This window comes from Acinonyx jubatus, chromosome B1 (assembly GCF_027475565.1).
Source record: "Acinonyx jubatus isolate Ajub_Pintada_27869175 chromosome B1, VMU_Ajub_asm_v1.0, whole genome shotgun sequence".
Classification (NCBI taxonomy): Eukaryota; Metazoa; Chordata; class Mammalia; order Carnivora; family Felidae; genus Acinonyx; species Acinonyx jubatus.
The window spans coordinates 31,936,393-31,962,821 of record NC_069382.1 but is presented as its reverse complement, the minus strand read 5'-3'; the positions used below and the strand labels follow the sequence as shown (position 1 = coordinate 31,962,821).

Genomic DNA, 26,429 nt, shown 5'->3' with positions numbered 1-26,429 from the left:
GCTCCAGGCTCTGAGCCGTCAGCACAGAGCCTGACACGGGGCTCGAACCCACCAACCGTGAGATCATGACCTGAGCCAAAGTCAGACGCTTAACCGACTGAGCCAACCAGGAGCCCCACTATATTCTTAACTTTATGTTAAGAATCCAACCTCTTTCCCATCTCTCCCCTACTATCCTGGCCCCAACTACTTTTCATTTGGTGCTTGAACTTGTGTTCCTATTCCTATGTCTTCCCTTGTGCCTTTGTAATCTGTTCATCCCATAGGCAAGCAAATTAGATCGTATTGGAGGGTTGGCTCAAAAACTCCAACCTCATCTAATGTTGTTCTAGGTAAGCCCCTTACTATGCTTTTCAGGGTCCTGCTCCATCCCGCCACTCTGTGCCTCTTGGACCAAGTTGCCTTCCACACAGCTACTTACTCCTTTCTTACAAAGGAGGATTCCTTGCTGTTTTGGGAACCTGCTAAACATGCCTCTAGGCCTTTGCATACTTCCCTCGGGTTGATTCTTCAATGTCTGCACCTTTGCAGACTACTCAGCATAAAACAGCAGCACATCCTATCCTCCTAGTTTTGGGTTTTCTACATGCTTAGTCTCATTTGGCACACATTTATTTGTTTTGTTTTCCTCTGTCTTCCAGACTGTAGGCTCTATGAGGGTAGGGATTTTCCTTTATTCATTGCTGGGCCCCATGACATCTAACAGGCCCTTAATAAACATTGGTAGAAAGAAACATTATTTCATGGATATGGTGGAGTGCCTCCTGGATGTTGTCTAAAGTGACAGATTCTTGGGGCACCCGGGAGGGCTCAGTCGGTTAAGCCTCCGACTTCAGCCCAGGTCAGGATCTCACAGTTCCGGGGGTTCCAGCCCCGCGTGAGGCTGTGTGCTGACAGCTTGAAGCCTGCTTCGGATTCTGTGTCTCCCTCTCTCTCTGCCCCTCCCCAGCTCATGCTAGCACTGTCTCTGTCAAAAATAAATACGCTTAAAAAAATTAAGAAAAAATAAAGTGACGGATTCTTAAATTACCATTACACTTTGCAAATAAATGCCTACTTGTTGATGGAGAAGAGAGTAAGCCCTAGGAATTACCCACCTAGAACAGGACCCCCCCCCCTTTTTTTTTTAAATTTCGGATCTGGTTTTGCACACGTTACCAAAATTAAAATGCACTACTTTTTCAATCAAGTTTCACTCTATTTCACTACGTTATCTTTCTTTCATGTTCCAGAAAGGCCAGAAAAATTTCACAGACTGCAAAGACGAAAGTTTCTTTCAATAGGTATTTTCTCAGACCGGGAGCATAAATCGGCTGCTCATTTACTCTGAGATTTTACTTCTCCGTGTAAGGTAGCCGAGCGCCCCCCCCTCCCCCCAAGCCAGGTGCCTCCGATCCCCCCCCCCCCTTCATTCCAGAGATCTCTCCAGGAGGAAGTGAGTTCAAAGTGGAGCCTGCGGCAGTGCATTTGAACAGTCCGTGCGTCGGGCTGTTGGTCAAAACGATACGGCCGATGGAGAAGAGTCTCTCGGGTGTGCCCTGGTCCCCCCTCCAGAAGGATGCTCTCTGGGCTGCAGCTGTCTTGGAAAAGGGGCGATCTTTTCCCTTGAGCACAAGGGTCTGAATGCCTTCAGCTGGGGAGGCGTCCCGGTGTTTGGGGGGGGCGGGGTACAGGATTTCCAAGTTAAGACTCTCTAAAGAATTTTCCCACCGAAGCTCCCCTTGGAAGCTGACACGTCTGAGGAGCCCGGTTCCCTCACATCAGGTCTCCACTTACCCGGAGACAAACACGCCCGCTTTGAAAGCTATCAACGGTGGCCCCGGGAGGTCGCGTCCGCCCTGGAGCCCGGCTTCCGGTCCTCTCGGTGTCAGTTAAAGCTCCAGGGGGTAAACGCGGTAGTCAACTGCTCATTCATTCAACAAATATTTATTGAGCGCCCGCGCAGTGCCAGGCACTGGGGGTGCCCGGGGCCCGGCAGGCAGCTCCCGAACGCATTCTAGTTCCCCCCGAGGCGCGGCGCGCGCAGTGGCGGCGACCCGGCACTCCGCGCCCACCCGCCGCCGGCCCTCCCGACGCCCCCCGGGATCCAGCCTCGAGGGTTGAATCCGGGTGAGGAAGGCGGGGAAAAGCGCCAAACACCGAGAGGAAAAAAAAAAAAAAAAACAAAACAACCCGCTGAGCCCAGTGGGCCCCGGGAAGCCGCTCCCGGGAAGTGCGCGAGGCGGAGCCGGGGGAGCGCGGAGCCCCGGGGCGGGCGGGAGAGGCCGGGCGCCCGCGGGTCGGGGCGCGGAGGCGGCCCCGGGCGGGCGGAGGGCGCGGCCGGCGGGAGGGGCCGGGGCGGCGCCGGGAGGGGCGCGCACGGCGGCGCGGCCGCCCGGCCCAGCAGGTGACCGCGGGCCGGGGCCGAGCCGGAGCGAATCCCGCGCGGGGCGGCGCGGCGCGGCGGGGAGACGGCTCGCGGGGTCGGCGAAGTTTGCCGGAACATGGCGGAGGAGCCCGGGGCGCGCGGAAGCGCGGCGCGGCGGCGGCCGGGGCCCCGGGAGCTGTAGCCGCCGCAGCCGCAGCCGCCGCCGCCGCCGCGGGGCGAGGTCGCCGCCATGGCCCGCTGGATCCCGACCAAGAGGCAGAAGTACGGGGTCGGTGAGTGCTCGCCCCACCCCGGCCGCCGCGGAGTTCGCGGGGGCGGCCCTGCGCGGCGCAAAGTTGGGCGGCGGACGCCGGGCTGGTGGGTACGCGCGCTGCCCGGGAGCGGGGTCGGGTCCCCGCTGCCCTCGCGGGCGCGGGCGGGGCTCGGCTCCCGCGGCGGCCGTTCCCCGAGGGGGACGTCGCTCCGGGTCTGGGGAATCGGAGTGGCTGGAAGTGCACTCGGGCTCCGGGACTGGAAATCCGGCTCCCGAGTCCAAAGCGCCAGCGCTGGGCACGGGGGAGACGTCAGAAAAAAAAAAAAAAAAAGAAAAAGAAAAAGGAAAAAACAAAACGAGCGCTCGCTTGCTGTCGGTTTGGGGCACCGGGCTGGGCGCTCGCGTCTCTCCTCCCCAGCCTTGGGGCTTCATTGAGTAGTTTCTAACCCGCCGCCGTCGGCGGAACGCGGGTGCCGCTCGCGGACCCAGGGCTTTCTGCCTTCTCCCTCCCTGGGCTCTCTCTGATGCCCCAGAGTGAGGAGTTGGGGATTAGAAAGCCGCCTGCCCCCCTTTCCTCCAGGGACTGGGACCTTGGTAACAGTTGGAAACTGAATGGGAGACCGAAGTTGTGGGGGGGACGTGAGGGAAGAGACAGGAAGTGTGTGACCAGGGATCGGGGGTGCCTGCCCCCGGGGGCTGATCGTGCAGACGCCCGTCCTCAACGGAGCGTGCCCCGAGCGGGTGGAAGACTGCCTTCCGAGCCCCGGGTGTCATCGTGGGAGGAGATGAGGATATTTTAGTAAGAAAACTTTGACAGGTCCTGGCTAGGCACTCGGCATTCCTAAACGGCGGTGCTGGAGAGCCCCCCCACCACCCGCGGAGGGGTTGCTGTCGTGTCGTTTTGGACCCAAAACACTGGCTGTGCCTGGTTTTGAGCCAGATGAAAAACCGTGGTCCTTGCAGTGTTTATCCCGCAGTGAGGTTGCTGAAGTCTCTTGGAAACGCTGCCCTTCGCGGGGCGATTCCCTAGAATAGACACAGTGGTGCGTGTTGAGGATATCATCACTTCCTCGCAGCTTCATTCATTTGGTCTGTTTGTAATTTAATCTTACACCTGAGTCCCTTCCCTGCCGCCGTGTTTCCCTCGCCTCGGTTAGTAGGGAGTGGTCCCCGAACCTGGTCTGTGCTTCTGTGCTATTCTGTGCTTTCTGACAGTGAAGTCCTTTTCGAAGATAAGCTTAGCAGCCTCTGGGTGCTTTGCAACTCCGTAACCACGAGTCAGTTACAAAAACAACAAACACGCCCTCTAACATTCACTATACAGTGTTCTTAATTGTGACCTTTTATGTGTGTATGTCCCTGCATATATAATAATACATACTGTGTGTGTGTGTGTGTGTGTTGCCTCTATTACAAAAAAACTTTTCTCTCTCTTAAATTTTACTTAGAATCATTGCACCCTCCCGTGGCAACTCAGAAATGAGTGGGTGTTTCTTCTGCCCGACACTACCTGGTCCTAATTTGGTCATGAGGCTTCAGACAGGTGCCAGTTAGTTAAGTAACCAGTATTATGGGAGTGAAATGATTGAAATAGATGGAATCAGTGTCTTATTTTTGAGTGTTACAGAGTACTACTAAATTAAAGCATATTTAGCAATGCGTAATCATCAGTTCTTACTTACAAAGTTATCACTTCTAATTTTGTATAACAGGAACCCCAACTATCATGACTTTCATGTAATGCATGCAACCACACGCCCTACATTTTTTTTTCGTTTTTTAAAGTTTATTCATTTTGAGAGAAACAGATATAGTGAGTGGGGGAGGGGCAGAGAGAGAGGGAGACAGAGAATCCCAAGCAGGCTCCACAGGGTCGGTGGGGCTGTCCGTCACAGGGCTCGAACCCAGGAAACCTGGAGATCAGGACCTGAGCTGAAACCAAGAGTCGGACATGTAACCGGCTGAGCCACCCAAGCACCCCCCAAATGTTTTAATTGCCATAGTCATAGGAGCAACTGTGATATGTTTTCTTTTTAATGTGTTTTTTTCCTGTTGTGGAGTCAGGTTACCCAGTTATTTATCATCAGTCAAGAAAAGTATGTGAATTGCATTCCCAGGGCAAAAGGGGTAGCAAAATTACCCCAGGATATAATTTGGCACACTTATTTTACTAGACATAATAGATTCTGATTAATCTTGGCTTGACAAAAGGACCCACTGTTAGGCAGATTAGCCGAGAAGATAAATCACTATTGTTTATTCCTAAAACCCCCTGTTGTTCATAACACCTCCCTCCCTGCTTAGAAGCCTTCCTTGGCCTACAGGGTAAAGTCTAAATTGAGCCCAACTTTCAAGGTTGTGATAATCTGGTTCAACCTGTCTCCACCAACCTTATCTTTCATGGCTTCTTTCATTAACTCACCACGGCAGACACTGCCCTTCTTTGCTCTTGTGCAATATGCAGCGGAGAATCTCTCCTTTGGGACTTTGCTCCCTCCCTCATGCCCCCCCCCCCCCACCTTCCGTCCAGAGGGCCCTCCCACTTGTGCACCATCCCTAATCCAGCTTTTCCTCAGGGCTCAAGTCCATTGCCACTGCCTCCTCCAGGGTTGGCATCCTCCAGACCTTCCCAAACCTTCAGGCCTCTCCTTATAGTCATTACATTGCACCATATTTTAAGTATCCTTTCATCCTTGGGTTCAATGAGTCAGAAGGTTATGGCTTTGTATCCCGGTCCCAATACCAGGTATGGAGCATGTAGTCATAACGGCTTGTCCTTGGTGTTGAGGTGACGTTATGAAGCCCTAACCTAATTTCTGTGATGATGTAATGCAGTTTCTCAACCCCCTCCCCCACCCCCGCCAATCCACCACAATATGAGGGTTTTTTTGTTCAGTTAAACGTGCGAAGTGACAACCTTCCGTCTGTCTTTATCTTTGAAAGTGAAAAAATGTGCTGTTGAATAAATAAGGAAGCATAGAGTAGACAGACTCGTTTAAATATAATTAGGAAAATTGGCTTGTTGGACTTCTCTGGGGATAGTCATCACTTACAAATGTCTGCTGGTCGGGTTGCGTTTCTGGGTGAAGGAAACCATATGATAGCCATTTTGAAGCATTTTAATGACTCACAGCTACTCTGTGTGAGGGTAGCACTTTGATCTTCATTTGGATTTTGCTCAGTGAAGTTAGCAGTCTCCACTCTTATATTATCTTGGTGCCACTGTTGGCTGTTCCTGACATAGCCTAGATTTTTCTATGGGGACTGAAATGCAATCTGTCTGGGCTTTCTTAGTTCTTAAACGTAGCTCTATTGGCTCAGTCTCTAGCATTAGGAGGGCCTAAAGGACCCATGTGTGTTATCTGTGTCATCAAGTGAGAGGACAAGTAGACTTCTTCTTTAAAGTTCTAGTCCATTAGTATCCCAGTGCGAAGTGCTCTGTGCCAAGTGCTTAGAAGCAGGGTGCTTTTCCCCATAGCCCTAGAAAATTCTCTTTTCTTTCTTGCTTTCTTTTCCTTTATTCTTTTTTTTTCCCTCTTTCTTTCTCGAATGTTTTCTGTTTGACGATATGGGGGTACAAACCCTTTTATTTAGATTTAGTTTTTTTTTTTTAAGTGTGTATTTGTTTTGAGATAGAGCCTGTGTGGGGGGGGGTGGGGGGTGGTGGGGAGCAGGGCAGAGAGGGAGAGGGAGAGGGAGAGAATTCCAAGCGGGCCTCTCACTGACAGTGGGAGCCCGACGCAGGGCTCAAACTCAGGAACTGTGAGATCATGACCTGAGCCAAATCAAATAGTCAGACGTTTAACTGACTGAGCCACCCAGGAGCCCCACTTTTATTTAGATTTAAGGCAAACATTAGTGATATATACCCAGGTTCACTCTTCTGATTTTGGAAAGATTTGTGTTTAAATCTTTTATTTATTTATTTTTTTTATATTTATTTATAATTTTTGAGAGACAGAGTGAGACAAAAGTGAGAGTGGGGGATCCACGGGATCGATCCAAAGCAGGCTCCAGGCTCTGAGCTGTCAGCACAGAGCCTGACGCAGGGCTCGGGGCTCAAACCCACAGACCGTGAGATCGTGACCTGAGCCGAAGTTGGACGTTCAACCGACTAAGCCACCCAGGTGCCCCCGATTTGTGTTTAAATCTATTCCAAACAAGCCATTTATATCAATAACAGTCCCAAATTGTATTGATCGTGGATTTTTTTTTTTTTGCAGACTCATTATTGTTTGTTTATTTGTGATCTATATCGTTATAATGTGATAAAAGATACTGTGGGAGAATCTTTGCTTTCACCATTAGCTCTTCATCTGTTTGGTGCAGCCTGGCCCCATTAATCTAAAAGCATTCAGCTCAGTCGAGTAGACTCTCAGATGCTGGTGTAAAAAATTGAAAACAGGTTCTTGCAGCTGTTTGTTAATGCATTCAGGTGTGCTGTGGGTTCCGGTCCTGCTCTTGAGGGGAGGGTCTCAGAGAATAAATAGTCCGGTTTCCTTTTAAAGAGAAGAACTTGGTGTCTAAAGAGGTAAAGTGAATTGCTTAACACCGGGCAGCCTTTTGATTGCATAAACTCCTTAGGCCATCTGGTTAAGCCAGTGGATCGTTTTCTTAGAATAAAGTCACCTATGAAGGATTGAAAATGAAACTCAGTTGTATTGAAATACAGCTGTTAAGATATTTTTCCAAATTTGTGATGTTGTAATATATGTGCTTATTATTAATCCACTAAATAACAAGACCTAGTTGCAGGTCTAATAACTACTATACTTTTGAATTAGTGATGAGCATATATGGTGTTTCCAGATATCTGCCGTAAACCATGATACGATCTGAAAACACCTCCGCTTTCAGTTGGTGCCAGCGGGGGTTTATTGTGCACGGTCATCATTAAAGTGATGGCTGAGTGTCAGAAAATAGAGCTGCGTTTTTTCCCCTTTTCAAGTCCCTGGATTTCTGAATTTGAACACAGATGAAGAATCCTTGGCTGAAGATCACACAGCTAATTAGTTACGCAACCAGAATAAGCAACAACAGTAACACTTGTTGGTCATGTGTCTAGAGGAGGTATGATGCTGCTAGATACACAGCTGAAGAAGTCTTTGCCCTAAGGTGTTTGTGTTCTAACATTGAGGCTAAGAATAAAAGGAATAGAGAATTAATTTTTTTTTCAAAAAAATTTTTTTAACGTTTATTTATTTTTGAGACAGGGAGAGACAGAGCATGAACTGGGGAGGGTCAGAGAGAGGGAGACACAGAATCCGAAACAGGCTCCAGGCCCCGAAGCGGGGCTCGAACTCACCGACCGCGAGATCATGACCTGAGCCGAAGTCGGCCGCTTAACCGACTGAGCCACCCGGGCGCCCTAGAGAATTAATATTTATGATGAGTTTACTTTGCGACTGCTCTAAATCCTTTACTTCAGAATGTTCCAGGTACACGTGGGGGTCTTGGAGATATTTGCAGCGGGTTCATGAGACTAGAACTTTTTTGACAGTAATATTGAGCTTGTTATTGGCCTGTTTTCACTGTACCCTCTCACGAGGATACGGTACAGCTTCCCAGAGACTACATGAAGTGTGATATCGCAGTAGATTGAATGCTGAAGGCAGTGGGAGAATCCAACTCCTTTCATGAAGGCAGACGTTTAAACATTTATTTACAAAGATGCAAAGCATTGCCGCTCCTAAGTGTTTTTGTTTAGAAAAGTGTTGTTATTTGGAAAAAAATACGTCTTCATAAAAAAAAGAGGTACTTTTGCTAACATGCATCAGGTTTATTATGATTATTTTAAATTAGTTACACAAGTGTAAAGTGTCTGTTTTACTTTCTAATAATGGTAAATACTGATAGATGTAACCCACATAAACAAAAGCTCTTTGGGGTTCTCAGTAACTTCTAAGAGTGAAAAGGGGTTCCAAGACCAAAAAGTCTCAGCTCTGCTTTTTTGCGTGTTATTCCACTCAATCGAGATAATCTTGTGATTCTCCTGTATTGTCCCCTTTTCCCGATAAGAAAACTGAGGTTCATGGAGGATGAATTTTTCATCTATGGCCGTGTAATCTACTCCATATGTTTCCCCAAGCTTCAGTCGGTCATTGTTACCGTGATCTCTGCATGCCCAGGTCCCCCGGTGAAGCAGTTTCATGTCTGATGCCCATCCACACCCATTTGCCTCATCTGTTTTCCACGTTATCTTTTCTGTATGTTGCTGCCTTTTTTTTTTTTTTCATTTTTACTTAAAACAATTATTGGAAAAAAAAATCCGACGTTGCTACCATTCAAGGAGGACCGGCAGCACGTGCCATAGAAAAAAAGCAACTGTGAAAATAAAGTCACCAAAAATAAAACAGCAGTGTATTGGGCGTCTGGCAAGATCCTGTCAAGGAGGGAGGAGGCTGATGCCCAGCTGAAATTTTCTCCACGACGTGATGTAGATTCTTATTATTTGTGGTAGTTGATGTTTTATAAAGCGGCCGGGAACACTGACTCGGCGAATACTGAACCATTGCTCTTAGGGAAAATTCAAGGTCAGGTTCCTGTGAGCCTCTGGTCACATTTTCATCATCTGGTCAGTACATACCTTATTTTATGTGTGTTTCTGTTTAAGATAAAGACGTTATGGGAATGCAAGCTGGTGCAGTCACTCTGGAAAACAACATTGAGGTTCCTCAAAAAATTAGAAATAGAACTACCATATGACCCAGCAGTTGAACTACTAGGCATTTATCCAAGGGATACAGGTGTGCTGTTTCAAAGGGACACATGCACCCCCATGTTTATAGCAGCACTATCGACAATAGCCAAAGTAGGGAAAGAGCCCAAATGTCCATCGGTGGATGAATGGATAAAGATGTGGGGTGTGTGTGTGTGTGTGTGCGTGTGTATACACACACAATGGAATATTACTTGCCAATCCAAAAGAATGAAATATTGCCATTTGTAACAACATCATGGAACTAGAGTGTATTATGCTAAGTGAAATTAGTCAGAGAAAGACAAATAGCCTATGATTTCACCCATATGAGAAATTTAATATACAAAACAGATGAACATAAGGGAAGGGAAGCAAAAATAGTATAAAATCAGGGAGGGGGACAACACATGAGACTCTTAAATACAGAGAACAAACTGAAGGTTGCTGGAGGGGTTGTGGGTGGGGGGATGGGCTAAATGGTCAAGGGGCATTGAGGAGGACACTTGTTGGGATGAGCCCTGGGTGTTATACGTAGGGGATGAATCACTGGATTCTACTCCTGAAATCATTATTGCACATACCTAACTAACTTGGATGTAAATTTAAAAAGTTTTTTAAAAATTAAGAAAAACGATTTAAAGACCTTATTTACTCTACATGGTTGATCACTAAGATTGAACTCATGGCCACCAGCACTCTATCAACAAGCCTCAGTGAAGCTTATCTAACCATGTATTTTCTCCAGTAGACAAATCACAGCCTCTTTGCACTTCCAAACACCACACAGCACTTCAGCACGGTGCTTGGGGTCCGTTTTATAATAGTGAAATCATTAAGAAAAAGCACCAAGTGAAAAAAAAATGGCACTAAATTTAAAACTGCACATTTAAAACTGCAAAAAATTAACTTGTTTACCGTACGAGGACTGAAACAAAAAGGCCAGCGGTCACCTCGTTCGACCTCAAATGGGAACTTGTGGGTTACGTTTTGCCCCTCTGCAAACATCTGAGAGTGACCGTGGATGTGCCAGGAGTATTCATTTGGTGCTACATATACATTTTAGTAAGTAGGAGGATGCAGAAATACAGAATCTGCAAATAATAAGCATCAACTGTAGTTAGATAAAATAGAGAATTAAAAATGGCATCAGTTAGAATAATCCCTCCTTAGATGCTTCTGAGAAACTTAGTTTAAGGTACTACATATTGTCTTTGCCCACGCCTTGCCTGCCCACACCTCTCAATGTCTATTGACATTTCTCTTTACTTCATATAATTGTCGTATTTATTTGTATTTTAAAAATGTTTTACTTATTTTGAGAGAGAGAGCATGCACGAGCAGGGGAGGGGCAGAGAGAGAGACACGGAGTCCCAAGCAGAGCCCGACACAGGGCTCGATCCCACAAACCATGAGATTGTGACCTGAGCCGAAACCCAGAGTCGGGCGCTCATCTAAGTGAGCCACCCAGTCGCCCCTGTCCTATTTATTTGATTGTGTTTACTGCCTGTCTCTCACACTAGAATGTGAGGTTATGCGGACAGGAACTTTGTCTTTTTCATCAGTGAACTCCAGTGCCGGCACATGGCCAACACTCAATAAATAAATGAAGTGATATATGAATGCTGAATCCATCATCTACCTAAATTTGTCTTGTCTGCTGTAAGAGGGAGTTTTCTTCAGGCTACAGAATATACTGCCATATGCATCCTTCCAGTGAGATGTAATAAAAAATGGTGGGAGAAGGAACATTTAAATAATAGATAAAATAGATTTAATAAATGGCTTAAGCAGAGGGTTGTGTGAACATTGTGGTGTGGGAGAGGAATTGAAATCCTAAATGATGCCTTGTTAGATAGGAAGGGAAAATGGAGATAGTCCTCCCCCCATTTCCCCTCCTCCTCCTCCTCCTCCTCCTCCCTCCTCCTTCATTATTTGTGGAGGCTTCCAGGAGGAAGGTGCATTGTAGGATTGGCTAAGTGGAAAGAAAAAGCTTGACCGCTGTGGTAAATAGGGTTTAGGAGGTTCTGAGTCATTGGATTAGCGCTTTCATGAGCACGTGAGTCGAGGGAGAAAACGACATGGAATCTAGTGAAAGAACGCTTTTAAACTCACTTGTTCCTTCTATTACTAAAAAGGAGTTGAGGTCCATTACAATAAGGACAGTATGTATTGTACACAGGGTAATTAAAAGAAAAAGATACGAGATCCCTAGTAATGTGGTGAGGAAGAAGCAGTTTAGAGTATGGGCTCAGGGCTTTGCAGCAAAGGGAGTAGTTACTCAGGATTTAGTTTGTCCAGATTTACAGAATGCTTTTTGTGGTAGTCATACCTTTCAACTTAAATGAACTCGTGGTCTCTCCTCATCTAAAAATTAAGAGACAACCCAATGAAGTTTGGGGGGAAAGGACTCAGATCTCGTTGCAATGAAGTTTTCCATGAAGGGAAAATTTTCTAACTTCTAGTTCATTCCCAGCAATATTCAGTGTAACAACAATTACAACTCTACACATACCAAATATTTTAGTACTGTCAAAGAGTAAAAAAAAAAAAAGGAACACAGATCACTTCTATTACCACTCATTTAAATTGAGAAGAAATCATGGAATTGTAATAGAATTTGACCTGTATCTGTGGCCCAGGAAATTGACGAAGGTCAGGTAGTTTGTGCTTCAGGAAATTGACCGAGGTCACGTAGTTTGTTCTTCACTAAGTGTTTGAAAGGAGGGCAAAGTAGTTTTCTCCCTCATCGAATAGGTAAAACCACTCATGAAATGTCTCTTGTCTGTGGGTGTTAAAGGCGTAACAAATCCTTTGGGAGACCTTTGACATTGGTTTATAAGTCGCCCCCAGCATACTTTAGGAGTATTTTCTTTTTAAGGAGTCTTTTCTTTTTAAGTTTAAAAAAGTGCTTTTGAGATCAAGCTAAGAAATGAGTTTGAAATAGAGATTTTGGTGAGCAAGGGAAAGGAGAGGATGGCTGTGTTAATTTTATTTTTTGCAAGTGGTGGCCGGGCCACGTCCTCTGGGAGCCTGGGCTGGCAGCCGGGACTCCACCGATTGTCTGAATTGCTGGCAACCAGCTCCCAAGCCAGAGACAAGAGTGGTCTTTGTCCTCCACAAAGCTCTATGCCATCGCAAAGCTGCTATTGTTCCAATGGCTTAATATTCATGGATCCACCTTTCCAGATTGTGCCATTTGCTCCTGCTTTTCCACACCCCATTAAACTCTGGGACTGTTCATGTCAGATGCCATATTTGGACCCCCCCCCCCAGGTGCCCTAAGAATCCCAGGTAACTATTCTATGTTTTACAATAACTTGAGGAAAAGAAATCATAGCAGAGATAAATTCCCTCTTGAAAATAGCTCTTTGCTGACTCAGCCAAGGTGAGTAAGAGTGCATCCTGCTGACTGGTTACCTACCTACTTGGGGCAGGATGTGCTATAGTTTGTGTGAGTCTGAAGCGATAGGGTTCTCACTCCTCAGACTTTCCTGCTGGAGATCGGTTATAAGTCATAACACAGTTATAAAAATCTGACAGCTTTGCCCTTTTGTGTATAGAATCATAAAATATTAAGGGCTGGATTCTCTATGCATCCATCACCTCTTGGCTAACACCCTCATTTCATTGCAAAAATATGCCCCGGAGGTATAAAGTGAGTAACCGGAATCATACCGCTACTAGCCGATGTGTGTTTCAGCCTGCTGTCTTCCGGCTGCTTCCTTTCTCTTTATAACTGGATAGCGCACATGTCTTTATATGTCTGCTTAGGGATCTGACAAGTCGTTGTATCCTGCTCAGTCCGAAAGGGAAAATGCCCGTCTTCCCTGTGGTTTTTCTAGGTGGAGGTTTTGGTGTAAATAAGATCTTCCTATGAAATCATCTTCTCCCCCTTTTTACTGAGATATAATTGATACATAACATCGTTTCGCGTGTACCATGTAAAGTGTATATATCGTGAAAGGATCACCACAGTAAGTCTCGTTAACATCCATCCAACTGTAACGCAGCGTTACAAGTTTTTCCTTGTGATGAGGGCTTTTAATATCTACTCTCAACTTTCAGCATTTTTAAAAAAATTTTTGTGTTATTTTAGGAAAATGTTTATTTTGGGGGTGTCTGGGTGGCTCAGTCGTTAAGCGTCTGACTTTGGCCCAGGTCATGATCTCACAGTTTGTGAGTTTGAGCCCCGCATCGAGCTCTGTGCTGGAAGCTTGGAGCCTGGAGCCTGCTTTGGATTCTGTGTCTCCCTCTCTCTCTGCTTCTCCCCCGCTCATGCTCTGTCTCTCTCTCTCTCTCTCTCTCTCTCTCTCCCTCTCTCAAAAAAAAAAAAAAAATGTTGAGAGAGAGTACGAGTTGTAGAGGGGCAGGCGGGAGGGGAGAGAGCATCTCAAGCAGGCTGTGTGCTGTCCGTGCAGAACCTGATGTGGGCCTCCATCCCACGAAACGTGAGATCATGACCTGAGCCAAAATCAAGAGTTGGATGCTTCACCGACTGAGCCACCCGGGCTCCCAGACAATACAGTATTCTTAACTGTAGTCATTATGCTGTACATGATATCCCCAAGTCTTATTTTAGAATCAGAAGTTTGTGCCTTTCAATCACCACCCATCCCCCACTTCTGGCAGCTACCAGGTTCTTCTCTGTATGCATGAGTTCCTTTTGTTTTGTTTTGTTTTGTTTTGTTTTGTTTTAGGTTCCACATCTAGGTGAGATCATACAGTATTTCTCTTTCTCCGTCGGACTTATTTCACTTAGCAGAATGCCCTCAAAGTCAACCTGTGTTGCTGCAAATGGTAGAATTTCCTTCTTCTTTCTTTTTTGTTTTTAATAGCTGGATAATATTCCTGTGTGTGTGTGTGTCAGATTTTCTTTATCCATTCATCTATCAGTGGACACTTAGGTTGTTTCCAGATCTTGGCTATTGTAAATACTGCATGAAATATGGAGGTACAGATATCTTTTCAGGCTAGTGTTCTTTGAATGAATACCCAGAGGCTGGATTATATGGTACTTCTATTTTTAATTTTTGAGGAACCTCCATTCTGTTTTCCATGCTAGCTGTGCTAATGCACATTCCCACCAGCAGTACGCAAGACTTCTCCTTTCCCCACCTCCTCACCAATATTTACTCCTTTTCTTTTTGATAATAACATTCTAAAAGATGTGAGATGATATCTCATCGTGGTTCTGATTGGCATTTCCCTGATGATTAGTGATGTTGAGTGTCTTTTCCCGTGTCTCTTGGAATCTTCTTTGAAAAGAATTCAGCTCTTCTTTCAATTTTTTAATTTTCTTTTCTTCTTCTTTTGTTTTTTTTTTTTTTGGCTGCTGAGTTTATGAGTTCTTAATATGTTGCATAACCTATTAACAGGTGATTCACAATTATTTTCTCCCATTTGGGTAGGTTGCCTTCTCATTTTGTTGATGGCTTTCTTTACTGTTCACCTTCCCCTTTTTACAAGTTCTGGGAAGGAAGTGTGTTTTGGAGGTTTGGGCCTGCAAAGTAGAAGTCACGCTGTGGGTTCCATGGTGGTCACGTTTTAGGCCAGCGATGGGCCCGGTGGTCTTCGGTCCTCAGCACCACGGTTTTGACGTAATGTCAGTTGCAAAACTAAAAAGTTGTGTGCCATTCTCACAACATGGCAGGCATGTTTGAGAATGAATGCTACTGGGGTTTCCCAAGTGTTGATGGGTGAAGAGAGAGTCATGTATTGATCATAAAGGATTATAATATTGACCTGGAAGTGAGAGAACATTGGCATTTTTTAGACTTGTATTTTGAACAAAAAGACTTGACCTAGGAGAAATGTGAGTGAGGCTCCTTGCTGTCCTGGTGGATTCCAGTCCTCTTATACTGTTCTGATGGGAAAGGACAGCTTGGTACTGGGGAGGGGAAGCAGCCTCATCTCAGGCAGAGAGCTGGTATTGACTTCCTGTTGGAGCACACTCCTTCTGGAACAGCGGTGGAGTCTGTCTACCTGGTGTCTGGGGCACTCCAGCCAGGCTTTGAGCTTCTTTCTGAACAGGAGCAAATAAACAGAGAAGGCCTGCCCCTCACATCATGATAGCATGATTTGGTTTAGTTATTCCATCTCCTAGGATCCTGAGGGCACAGTGGCTGTGAACTTACATGACTGTATATGTTTTCTCAATCAGTGGATACCAGGAGCACAGTTACTCATTTATTGTCTTTGAAAAAGGAATCCGTGTCTCCCTCTCTCTCTGCCCCTTCCCCACTTGGCCTCTGTTTCTCTCTCAAAACTCAAACAAACAAGCAAGCAGACAAACAGACATATTGGTTAAAATAAAAACTGCGTATGCCCTTTGAGTTACAATTCCTTTCCTGTGAGTTTGTCTTACCGATATACTGATACATGTGGGGAGTGATACATGGACGAGATTATTCATTAGGGCATTGTTCATAACAGAAACATGAAAACAAGTGTGAATCAGTTGGGGATGGGTTTAGTAATTTATAGCACACGCATACAGTGGAATACTATACCATTAAAAAGAATCAGGCTCAATGGCAAATATAATGCCAACATTTGGTGGTTAAAGGACAATCTCTTTAAGAAATGGTGCTGGGTCAGTTGGCGGTCTCTACTGAAAACAATGCACTGGCCCCCTATTTTATGCCAAAAAAAAATTGATTACTGGACCCCTACTTCATGCCATAAAAAAATGATTCCAAATGTCTGAAAGGTAAAGACTTTCAGAAGGAAGGATAAGAGAACATCTTGACCTTGGAGCAGGCAGAGATTCTCAAAGGGACACAAAACACACTAACTTAAAAAAAATTATACCGAGTCTCTTAAAATTCAGAAAACTTCTGCTCACAGAAAGACGCCCTTAAGAGATTAAAAAGACACTGCACGGAGTGGAAGAAGACATTCCCAGCACACAGCTCTGACCAAGAGATCATATTGCAAACACGGAAAGAACTAGAAATCAGTAGAAGAATAACCCAATAGAAAAATGGGTGAAAGATGTGAATAGACACTTCATAAAACATGATATCCACATGTCCGATAAACATTTGGAAGGGGGTCTGATTTCCATTTGTCATCAATGGAGATGTAAACACAATGGCTGGCAGACCACTGCAGCCCCACCCAATGGGCAAAAGAAAACCAAATCCAACCAAACCATGGAGTCGTTCCAGCTCTTGGTGAGGGCGTGGGTGGGGCAACAGGAGGTCCATGTATGGGTGGGAGTGTACGTCGGGACAGCCATTTTGGAAAGCAGTTCAGGAGTTTGTATTAAAGTTCGGCGTAGACCTCCTCTGTGCAGTTTCACTGTTGGGGGGATGATAAGTTTCTTCAAAAAGACTTGTGTAGAATGCTCGTAGCACACTATTTAAAATAGCCCCAAATTGGAAAACCCACGCATGCCCGTCAGCAGTTGAGTGTGTACAAATTGTGTCCCCACCCGATGAAATCAATACTAAAGGGCAATTGAGAATGAATGATTTACATGCACTCACAAAGATACGGCTAAACCTCACAAAAGGCTGTGTGAAAGAAGGCAAACACAAAAGAGTACATATATTGTGTTACTGAATTTCTATAAATACCACTTCAGGCAAAACTAATTTGTTTCTAGAAGTCAGGGTCGTGGTCCCTCTAGGTGTCACAGGGTGACAGGTGCGCTGGAAAGGAGAATGAGCAGGGCATGTAGGTTTTCGATCATGTCTGTTCTGTTTCTTGATCTTGGTGGGGTCTCAGTTGATGCGAGTTTAGTGCAATATACTTGTATGGCACGTGCATGCCCCGTGTATTAAACTGAAATAAACATTTTAGAAAGAAGAGGTTGATACGGGCTGTTTCCAAGATAGATTTGAGTAAGAGGGCATGGAACAAAAAGTATACATAGTATTGATTTCATGAAGCAAATATTTACGCAGGACCCGCTATGTGTCAGGCACTGTTTAAGGCACTGAATGCAGTAGACAAGCGTGTGCGTACTTGTAAATGCTAGACCACTTCTGAAAGTGTGTGTAGGGGATTGTCCATCAGTTGTTTCTTGGAAGGAGATGGTGGTCTGGGTGTCAGAAGTAGTGGGCTTTTATTAAATATTTTTGCACCTTGCAAAGTTTGTGCAATGTGGTGTGATTACTAGTTTGAAATAATATATACATTGGACTTAACGATCCTATGATTATTCATGCCATTTGTGACCTAAAGACAGCAACTGTTGTCACCTCTGTTTTAGAGATCTAGCAAAAGAAGCAGGCTATTTTGGTGGTTTGCCCCAAATCACACAGGATGTTTGGGCTGGTTTTGGCAATGAGGTCTTCGGCCCTGTCTCTCAAACTATGCCGACTCTTGCATATTCTAGCAAAGATCTAACGTTCTATGTCACTATATATAAGTGTTTAGTGTTGAGAGAGAGAGCACACAGGGGAGGGGCAGAGAGAGCGGGGGGTGGGGTGGGGTGGGGGGGACAGAGGATCCAAAGTGGGCTCTGTGCTGTCTGTGCTGTGTGGGGCTCGAACCCGTGAACCATGATACAATGACCTGAGCTGGGGTTAGACACTTAACCGACTGAGACACCCGGGCGCCCCGCTGTTACTATATTCCTGATGACCATCTGTAATTTAGTATACTTTGCTTTCTACCATTCAGTGAATTACTTATAACACACTCCATCTCCTTGTTTACAGTCAAAAACCAATCCTAAGATTGTGTTTCTGTTTAGGGCAAGGTGGCATTTTTGTGTTTACGCTAGCCTCCTCTCTTTATAATCCTAAAATTAAAAATTCGTAGAATCACCTCTCATTCATTTCAATCTGTCGATTGTCCTAAGGATCTCAATGACTGTTTTATGGTGATAAACCATTAGTCTCCAGCTTTGACTCCTCTGTCTGTTCAAAGACAGTAAGGTGTGATGTCACCGTCTTTTTTGATAAGGCAATCAACAGTCCCGTGGCATACACAAAACTTGGTCTCGCATTACATAAAATAAAATATTCACTAACAAAACAGAATGTTTATATACAATTATTTCTATAGTTCAACAGCTTTACTAATGTGGTGTGCCTTTTAAAAAAGTCAGTCATGTTCTGGGGCTTCTGGGTCGATCGGTCGGTTAAACATCCAACTCTGGATTTCACTCAGGTCACGATCTCACGGTTTGAGAGATTGAGCCCCGTGTCAGGCTCTGCGCTGCACGGAGCATGCTCGGGATTGTCTCTCACTCTCTATCAGAATGAATAAATAAACTTGAAATAAATCATGGTCTGAGTGAGTGAAGATCATGGCGCAGACGTTGATTTGCTCAGCGACACATGGTAAGCTGACATCAGAACCGTGGTTACTATGTTTAGTCCTGCGGACTATAGCTCATGCCCTGTGGCCAAGCCATGCTTACAATCACGATTGTCAGGGTAGACACAAGAGCCGTTTGCTGCGGAGTGAAAGTTCGGGAGAGTAGCTTCTTGTAGCTTGGAATTTGGAAGTTTGCTTCTACCAATTTATATCTCTTTGCCTTTATGAAGTCATAGGAGGCCCTAAGCCAAGTGAGAAGGTACGAATATGCTCAGCACACTTCCTGGTATTGTAGGCAGAATGCAATCATTATCTGAAATTTTGCTAGGTGGGAGCCTGCCTGAGAGTAGCAGGGCAGGGTTTATTGTTTGCAGAGCAGGGTTGATTGTTAAGTAGTTAACGTTGGTTAGCTCTGAACCCATCCTCGAAGGTCCAGACTAGTCGCCAGTATATTTCCAGTGTCAAAGCTCTCATGGCTGGAAATGGCCAGGTCTTGCAAAAATTGTTGAGGAAAATAATTTGAATTCCCTGGGCGTGTCTGGGTGATGGGACTTCTGTTCTCGGTTCCTGCGCTTTGGGGTAACACTGACTCACTGGCTGAGATCCGTCTGAGATTTTAAGAGGTATAAATAAATAACAAATTCACACAGAACTGACTAACATGGATGTTTTGAGTCAGGCCAGCTGGGATTTGAATCCCTACCCACTGTGACTAACTTACTGCTCTGAGGAAGTACACATTCTCAGAGTACCTGCTGTGTACCAGTGGTTTATGGAGTGTTCGTGAGGATTATAGAAGATAAGGAACGTATGGGAAATACATAGGAAGAGTAGGGAGGGCTTCAGAAAGGCCTCTTTCCTTCCCTTTGGCTTGATCGAATGTCACAAAATACATTATCTCCAGGCTCATCTCATCATGGAGTCGGAGACATTTGTGACCAGTAGCCCTTGGCCAGCCATTTCAGGTCCTGTCACACGGACCATCCCAGAATCTGGAGATAGGAATCCATTGAGGACAGACTCCTGAACGATTGCCTTGTGGGCCTGTAAGCCTTTCTTAAAGAAGACCGATGCCCACCTGAGTCAAATTATTGGCTGCATATAGAATACTGTGGAACGTTGTGGAAGAGCTGGCGCCCAGCTCACCTTTGGCAGTGTCAGGATTCCAACTCCGGCTCTTTGTCAAATGGCTCAACAGCTTCAGGGAGGTCTTTTTGTAAGCTCACAGATTCAGAAATGGTTTGACTCTGTAGAAGAATTCTCTTCATGTTTGAGCTCTGATCTAAGCCAACAGCTTTGGAAATTTTGAATCTGCCTCTTATATATATTTTTTTCCTGTATTAGATATGAGCCTGCCTGCTCAGTTCAGATTCGACAGCAGAACTTTTTGCAGACGCGAATGGCTCACTCTGTGAAGCAAACCATAATCCCATCAACTTTGCTTTGGTGGCATTTTTGATTCTGATTTAATGCAGTGACCTTAGGGCAGATTTTGGACCGGGGAAAACAGCCCCTTATTTGTCGCCCAAAGGACTCCGTTTTTAAGGACCCGATCGGGGGTGTTGGGGTGGACACGTGGACGTGTGGCGTTTGCTTTCATTTGTTTTGTTTTTCCCCTTCTTTACTTTTTGGTTTGATCCCTTTTAGATTCCAGGGGGGCTGAATTTCATGCTGAGGAGGCTTTAGCTAATGGTTATAAAACCTTAGGGAAAGTACAGCCCTTCTGTGGTCCTATCTTCCTAAAACTGCTCCTATCAAGAAATGACAGATGAAGGAAACATAAGTGATATCTACAATGAAACATGTGTTCCCCGTAATACGTCTTTATCTTCTTGCATTTATCAGTAGCCCTGGGTAACAGGGTTTTATACTTTAGGAAGATTAGAGGCTTGTTTTCTTGCTGAAATAGTCCCTCTACCATGTTCTTTTGTCTGCCTTAGTGCTTAGGTTTTGTTTTGTTTTTTAACTAGTTTTTAACACCGTGCGTTTGGAATAAGCTTCGGGAATTATCTGTCTCACAAAGGTCACTTGTTTCTTATATTCTGGGGCACTTACGGTTTGGAGGGGGTGATGGGTGGAATGAAACCCACAGAGAAGTATTGACACCAGGATTAGGAAGCCAGGCTTGTATTTCAATCTCTGTTACAATCACAATCAAGTGGCTTGGCTCTTTCACTCCGTTTTCCATCTGTAAATTAGAGATAATATTTTCTACCTTCCAAATTCTCAGAGTGTGAAGAATTTTCAATTTTTGAAAATTTCTGCAAATTAATTGAGCAAGGCCGGTAAGTCCGCATACATTGACGAATTTCAAGATCTAAAGTTGATATGCCTTTGAACTTTCTGCCTGAAGCCTTTCTCAGGAGGTATTGCCTAGGAAAAGCTTTGGGGCAAAGAAGCCCATTTCTTCCGGACTCTTTTCTTCACATGCCAGTTGTAATCCTTTTAACTACTTGGTGGCTTTTATATACTCTTCGGGCTGGTTAAGTGCTTCATAACACGAAGAACTAATTTTCTCTTGACAGTGACCTTGTGATCTTGTTCGTCTGGTTCCTAGTTCTGAGGTTTTCCCCTAACACTCCGAGTCATCTTCGTCAAAGTCTTAAAGGGAGATAGGTTTTAATAAGGAGTTGATCGAGTTTAATGGGTGGTTTGAAGTTATGTATGACTCTGCTGTTGCAAAAGGTCAGAGTTTACACTCTGTGTTTTATATCCTTGACTTTTCCCTTCCTTGACAGGCCTTTGGATCTAGGGAAAGTGATTGACACACACACAGACCAGATATGTGGCTTTAGATGCCTTCTAACCCTGAATCCTGTTCTGTTGCCAAGGCTCATCTCTGTCGAGGAACTCATGAGTTAGCAGGTCTGGAACGGTAGGAGCCTGAAGGCAAAGGAGAGACGTGTTATTGGCCAGCTTGTGGAAATAATTGTTCGCATTCATTCACCATGTACTTCCAGGTACCTAACTTGAGGAGCGTATATTCAGCACTTGGAAGGATCCAGAGGAGAAATGGACATAGAGCTTGTTCATGGGAAGTTTGTAATGGATCAGAGGACCCTAAGTTATGGCGCCCGGAATAACTGAAGGGGAAGGCTCAACATAAAAAGGGGGCGCAGAGATGTCTCCTTTGGGTCCCAGGAGTTTAGAGAAGCAGAGGTTATTTGAAAGGAGGGAATTAGGTAGTCTTCAGGGAAGAAGTTGCCCTTTATGGAGGTGGGCATTGAGGTTTGGGAAGGCGGGGGATTTGGCTCAGCATAAGCCCTGGCTGAAGCGCAGGTACTTAGGGCAAGTGAAGAAGGAGGAAGCTGTCCACCCTGGCTGCAGCAAAGGCTGGATGAAGGCAGGAGAGAAACGACCTAGATTATCAGATGTCAGATTGTCGGGGAGCCCTGTTTACCCTGATTTTTTGTTTTTTCCTCCCTCTTTGACCATTCACGCTACAGTGCTGTGCTGGCAAACTAGTGTGCCACAAAAAAAAAAAAAAAGTCCTAATTTGTAGCATTTGCCAATGTCCGTGGTATAAATACTCCCACTGTGGCCAGTTTCAGACTACTAGTGGATTAACAAATAGCTCACAAAAATTCCTGAACGCTTAACAGTTGGCTCTCACACGCTGGTAGAAACCTGCTACCACATACTGTTGAACAGCCTGATTTAGTCCCTGGACCTGTCTGGCTGTGGCCACTGTAGAAGACTTCGAGAAGGCCCAGGCAACCAGCCACGCTCTACACCATATGTGACTCTTTTGGCCATTGCCGATGGGTGTATGGGTGGGCATACCACCCCAGGGAGGCTGTTCCATAGTCTGGACGATGACATCGCTTGGCACAAAGAAATATGTAGAGTCAGTCAGATTCCCCGTCTCGGGAGCTTGAATGAAAGAATCCCAAGATACATTTTGCCCCAGAGGCACGAGCTAAAAGCATGCCATTTGAGAGAGCTGAGTCCTTGGTGAACTGAAGTCGCACGGTGGCCAACGTTATGCGTGAAAAAAGCATATGGAGGATGGACCTTCACCTAGCGCACTGCTAAGTGAAGTAAATCAGACTGAGAAAGAAACGCCGTTAAGATTTCCCTCATGTGAAATCCGAAAAAACACAAATGAGTAAACAAACAGCAGAACCAGACCCACGAATACAGAGAACAAACCGGTAGTTGCCAGGGGGAGGGGGGGTGGTGGAGGGGAGTGGACAAAATGGGTGGGGGGGGGGTTCAGAGATGCTTCTAGTTATGGAACGCATAAGTCACGGGGAATAAAAGGCACAGCATAGGGAATGTAGTCAATGATATTATAATAGCGATGTAGTGGGACAGATGGTGCTTACACTTGTGAGAAGCACAGCGTGATGTATAAATTTGTCCAGTCACTCTGTTGTATACCTGAAACTAATGTTAACGTTGTGTGTCAGCTTGACTTGAAAGAAAAACTGAAAAAAGGAAAACCATATGGAAACCGAGGAGGCCAAGTGATAGGGAGAAGGGAGCAGCTGTGGCGAGAAACCCCATGGCCCCTGGTCGGGGCGGGCGGGGGCGGGGGGGTGCATCGAGGCCCTGGAGCTCTCCTCCTCAGTGGCTTTCAAATTCCAGATCCAAAACATCCCTTTTCCCCGAAGTAACTTGAGTGGGTCTCTGTTCCTTCCACTGTGACAGCCTGACTGAGTTTATTTGGCCCCTCAGAGAGCTTTCTGGAAATGCAGAAACACAGAGTAGAGGCCAGACCGTGTGGTTCTGAATGGAGTTCCAGTATCCCCCTCTGCATGCCTCCCGATGGCTTGTGAATATTATGTTTTTTTTTTTTCCTTCCAGCAGGGCTGGTTTGGAATCCACGACGTAGAAAGAATAGCCAGTAGGACGTGTGGTCGGGTGATATTTTGTTGGCACTTAACCATTAGAGGAAATCGTGAGAAAGTTGCAGTCATTTTGCTATGGGGGGGAAAAAAGGAGTCCTTTATTTGCCGAGGGCATCTGGTGAGTGAGGGTATGTGAAGATGCCCTGTGCTGCCTGGGCATGAAATGCTGCTTGAAAGAGGTTTAGGGCAAATTTGAGTCTTTCCCCCCTCTGATGTTCTCTTTACACACAAATTTGTGAATAATGACATTGTGAGGGAGGGGGGAAGGCATGCTGCGCTATTTTTGCCCAAGGCTTGGTCATACGCCACGGCGTCCGGCGTCCAGGGTGGCAATCCGGCATTGTCGCCAGGGAAGGATCCTCTCTTTCCAAGGGACGTGGAGGAGAGCAGGTAAAGAGACTGCCTGGGGATCAACAAATGTGTACTTTGCTTCCAGCCGCGTCACTAACCAGCTGCTTGGCCATTCTTAAATTGCATCTGTGGGTGCCTCGGTTTCCTCGCCCATCATCAAGGATTTTGCCCAGAGAATTGTAATTTTCCATTGGCAAAATAAAACTCCTTTGAGACCCTAATGAGAGCTGTGGATTCTTTCCGCAGAAAATTGTGCCTACGCAACACAGACAGAATTTCACGTACAGTTTTAGGAAGTTTATAAATCTTCAGGGACTCGTGGACCCCAGATTAAGGAGAACCCCTGCACTGGATGATGTTGGAGCCTTTTTCTGTCTATAGAATTTCAGTTTTCTAAGACATGGGATCCTGGCAAGAACTCAGAAAGTCAGCTAAGCCCTTCTTTCTGTCACAATGAGAAGCAAGACTCCTCTGAAACCCTTCAGACAGAAGGTTTCAACATCAGGAGAGGCTTGTCTGTTTTCCTCAAATTGACCTGAGCTGAAGTCATACACTTAACCGACTGAGCCACCCAGGAGCCCCTAAAGGACTCTAACCTTATCGTGAGTGATTGGGTGGGTTCTGTAGTTGTGTTAGGGCCATCAGAGATCACTTCTCCGAGGAGCTGGCATTTGGGGAGAGATCCGAATAAAAGAAGGATCGAGGCATGCACATCTAGGGTAGGAATGTTCTAGGCAGAGAGCCTGGCACAGTGGTGGAGCAGTAGGGGAGCCAGTGTGGCTGGAGCTGAGTGAGGGGAGGGGGCAGAGAGGGAATGGTAAGAGGTAGGTCGAGGGGTTGGCAGAGTTTGGGTGGGGGGTAGTTCTGTGTCCGCTTGAAAAATGATTGTATGTGGAACGTCATCTTGGAATAATGGTTATTCATCAAACCATCCATTCATTTGATTAGTTTTGTCCATTACACACAATGTGCAAAGCAATGAGCTAGTTGAAGAAGACAGTGCCCCTCGAACCTGGGGTGTGTCCACACAGCACCTAGACAGCTTTCTGAAGCTAAAGGTTCCAGAGCACCAACCAACACCCAGAATCTCCAGGCTGTGAGGCCCAGGCATCTGCTGTGTTTTGTTAGAAAAACTGCCCAGGTGACCCCGATATGCGGGTGCTGGGTCTGCCTTGCAGTACGACTGGAATAAGATAGCAACCACTGCCCCCCCCCCCTCCGCCATCTTCAGGGAGCTTGCAGTGGACCAGAGGGTGTGGGATGCTGCTTGAATTATTGCATGTGCATGGGAGAGTGCTGTATGTCTCATAAGAGAGGCAAAAAATGTGCCAACCAGGGTCTCAGAAGAGGTGGATGCTTTCCATTGGACGGAGGTCATGGAGGCCGACGAACAGCCAAGTCAGTTTCCTCACCCACGCGATGGCAATGGTATCAGAACCCACACCAGAGAGTTGCAAAGACAAAGCGAAGGAGTGCCTGCGAGCTTTCCAAACAGGATCTGGCACATAGTAAGTGCTCAGTAAACGTGACCCATCATTGGAGTTGGGTCTTAAAGAGTGGTTAGCACTTTTCTGCAGGTTAGCATCTCAGAAGAAGTGTCTTGCGAAGCTTCCGTGTCAAGATCCATTCAAATGGAGATCGCCAGCTCGTATGAAAAATTCAAAAATCCAGCCGTTAGCTTGATGAACAGTCGTACTTACTAAGGGGATCAAGATTTTCCAAATCCAAATCCATCTGTATCACCTTGTACTGGAAACATTTTGTTCCTGACTTTGATTCGTACTTAATCCAATTAATTGGAACCTCCATTGTATTGTGTTGCCTCATTTATTGGACAAGCTTTGAAGGACCAGCTGTGGTCCAAGCTCTGTGCTCAGCGCAGTGGGCCAGAATGCTGTGTCCGAGGCCTGGAGGAGCTTGCATTCTGGTAGGGGACGTAAGAAGTACACGTAAAAGTCAAAATAAGTTGAGTCTTCATTATGTAGGTACCACCTAGAAAGGGAACTAAATATACATCTGCTTACAACATCTGGATCCCATTTCAGTTGGAAAGTCTGTTCTAAAAGGAAATATCCAGATGTGTCATGTGACCGTGACCAGTTCATTCAAAGTAGCTAGAGAGCGTCTGAATCATTTTGCTTGTGTTGGTGCTTGTAAGTGATAGGGTTGAAACCCCTTTTGTGCGGGACTGCGGACGACCTTGGAAAAAAGGAAGGCTCTCCAAAGCTAGTGTGATTTCCAGCGCTATCTCGATGGGGCTGACAGAATCCTATGCCTCTTCAGGCATCGCGTGTAAACGCTCAGGAAACAGTAAGGCACCGGGTTTTGGCTCTGTTTAATCGACCCCTGGATTTTGACCGCCAAAACTCCATGAGGACTAATCTGCTTTTTAGAGAATATTCCCTTGCGGGTCCGAGGCCAACTTCTCAATTCCAAGAAAAAGGCACGGTGAATTCTTAGCAGGAGCCTTTGTAGCTTGCCCACTGTGGCTGTGGGTGGGCGAGTTGGTTTGTAAAGGGCCCCCTGACCCTGTTCTTGGTGGAGTGGCGGGCTATGTGGGTTGGAATGAGAGACGGAAAGTTGAACCCCGGGCTCGGTGGGAGTCTAATCAGGAGAGAAGTTTCCTGTGGA

General features: G+C 45.8%; 1 protein-coding gene and 1 long non-coding RNA gene across 6 annotated transcripts in view; one reads left to right on the top strand and one right to left on the bottom strand.

Annotated features, from left to right (window-relative positions):
- LOC113604685 (uncharacterized) overlaps positions 1 to 2,289 on the bottom strand; it is a 110,803-nt gene extending 108,514 nt beyond the window's left edge. For all 5 annotated transcript variants that reach the window (XR_008295941.1, XR_008295939.1, XR_008295940.1 and 2 more), the window contains exon 1: positions 1,777 to 2,289. This is a non-coding gene — a long non-coding RNA (uncharacterized LOC113604685). The remainder of the gene's footprint in view (positions 1 to 1,776) is intronic.
- A 156-nt stretch (positions 2,290 to 2,445) lies between these two features.
- DOCK5 (dedicator of cytokinesis 5) overlaps positions 2,446 to 26,429 on the top strand; it is a 218,508-nt gene continuing 194,524 nt past the window's right edge. The window contains exon 1 of the mRNA XM_027077373.2: positions 2,446 to 2,640. Within this exon, the coding sequence (XP_026933174.1) occupies positions 2,598 to 2,640 (43 nt within the window). The 5' untranslated portion in view covers positions 2,446 to 2,597. The remainder of the gene's footprint in view (positions 2,641 to 26,429) is intronic.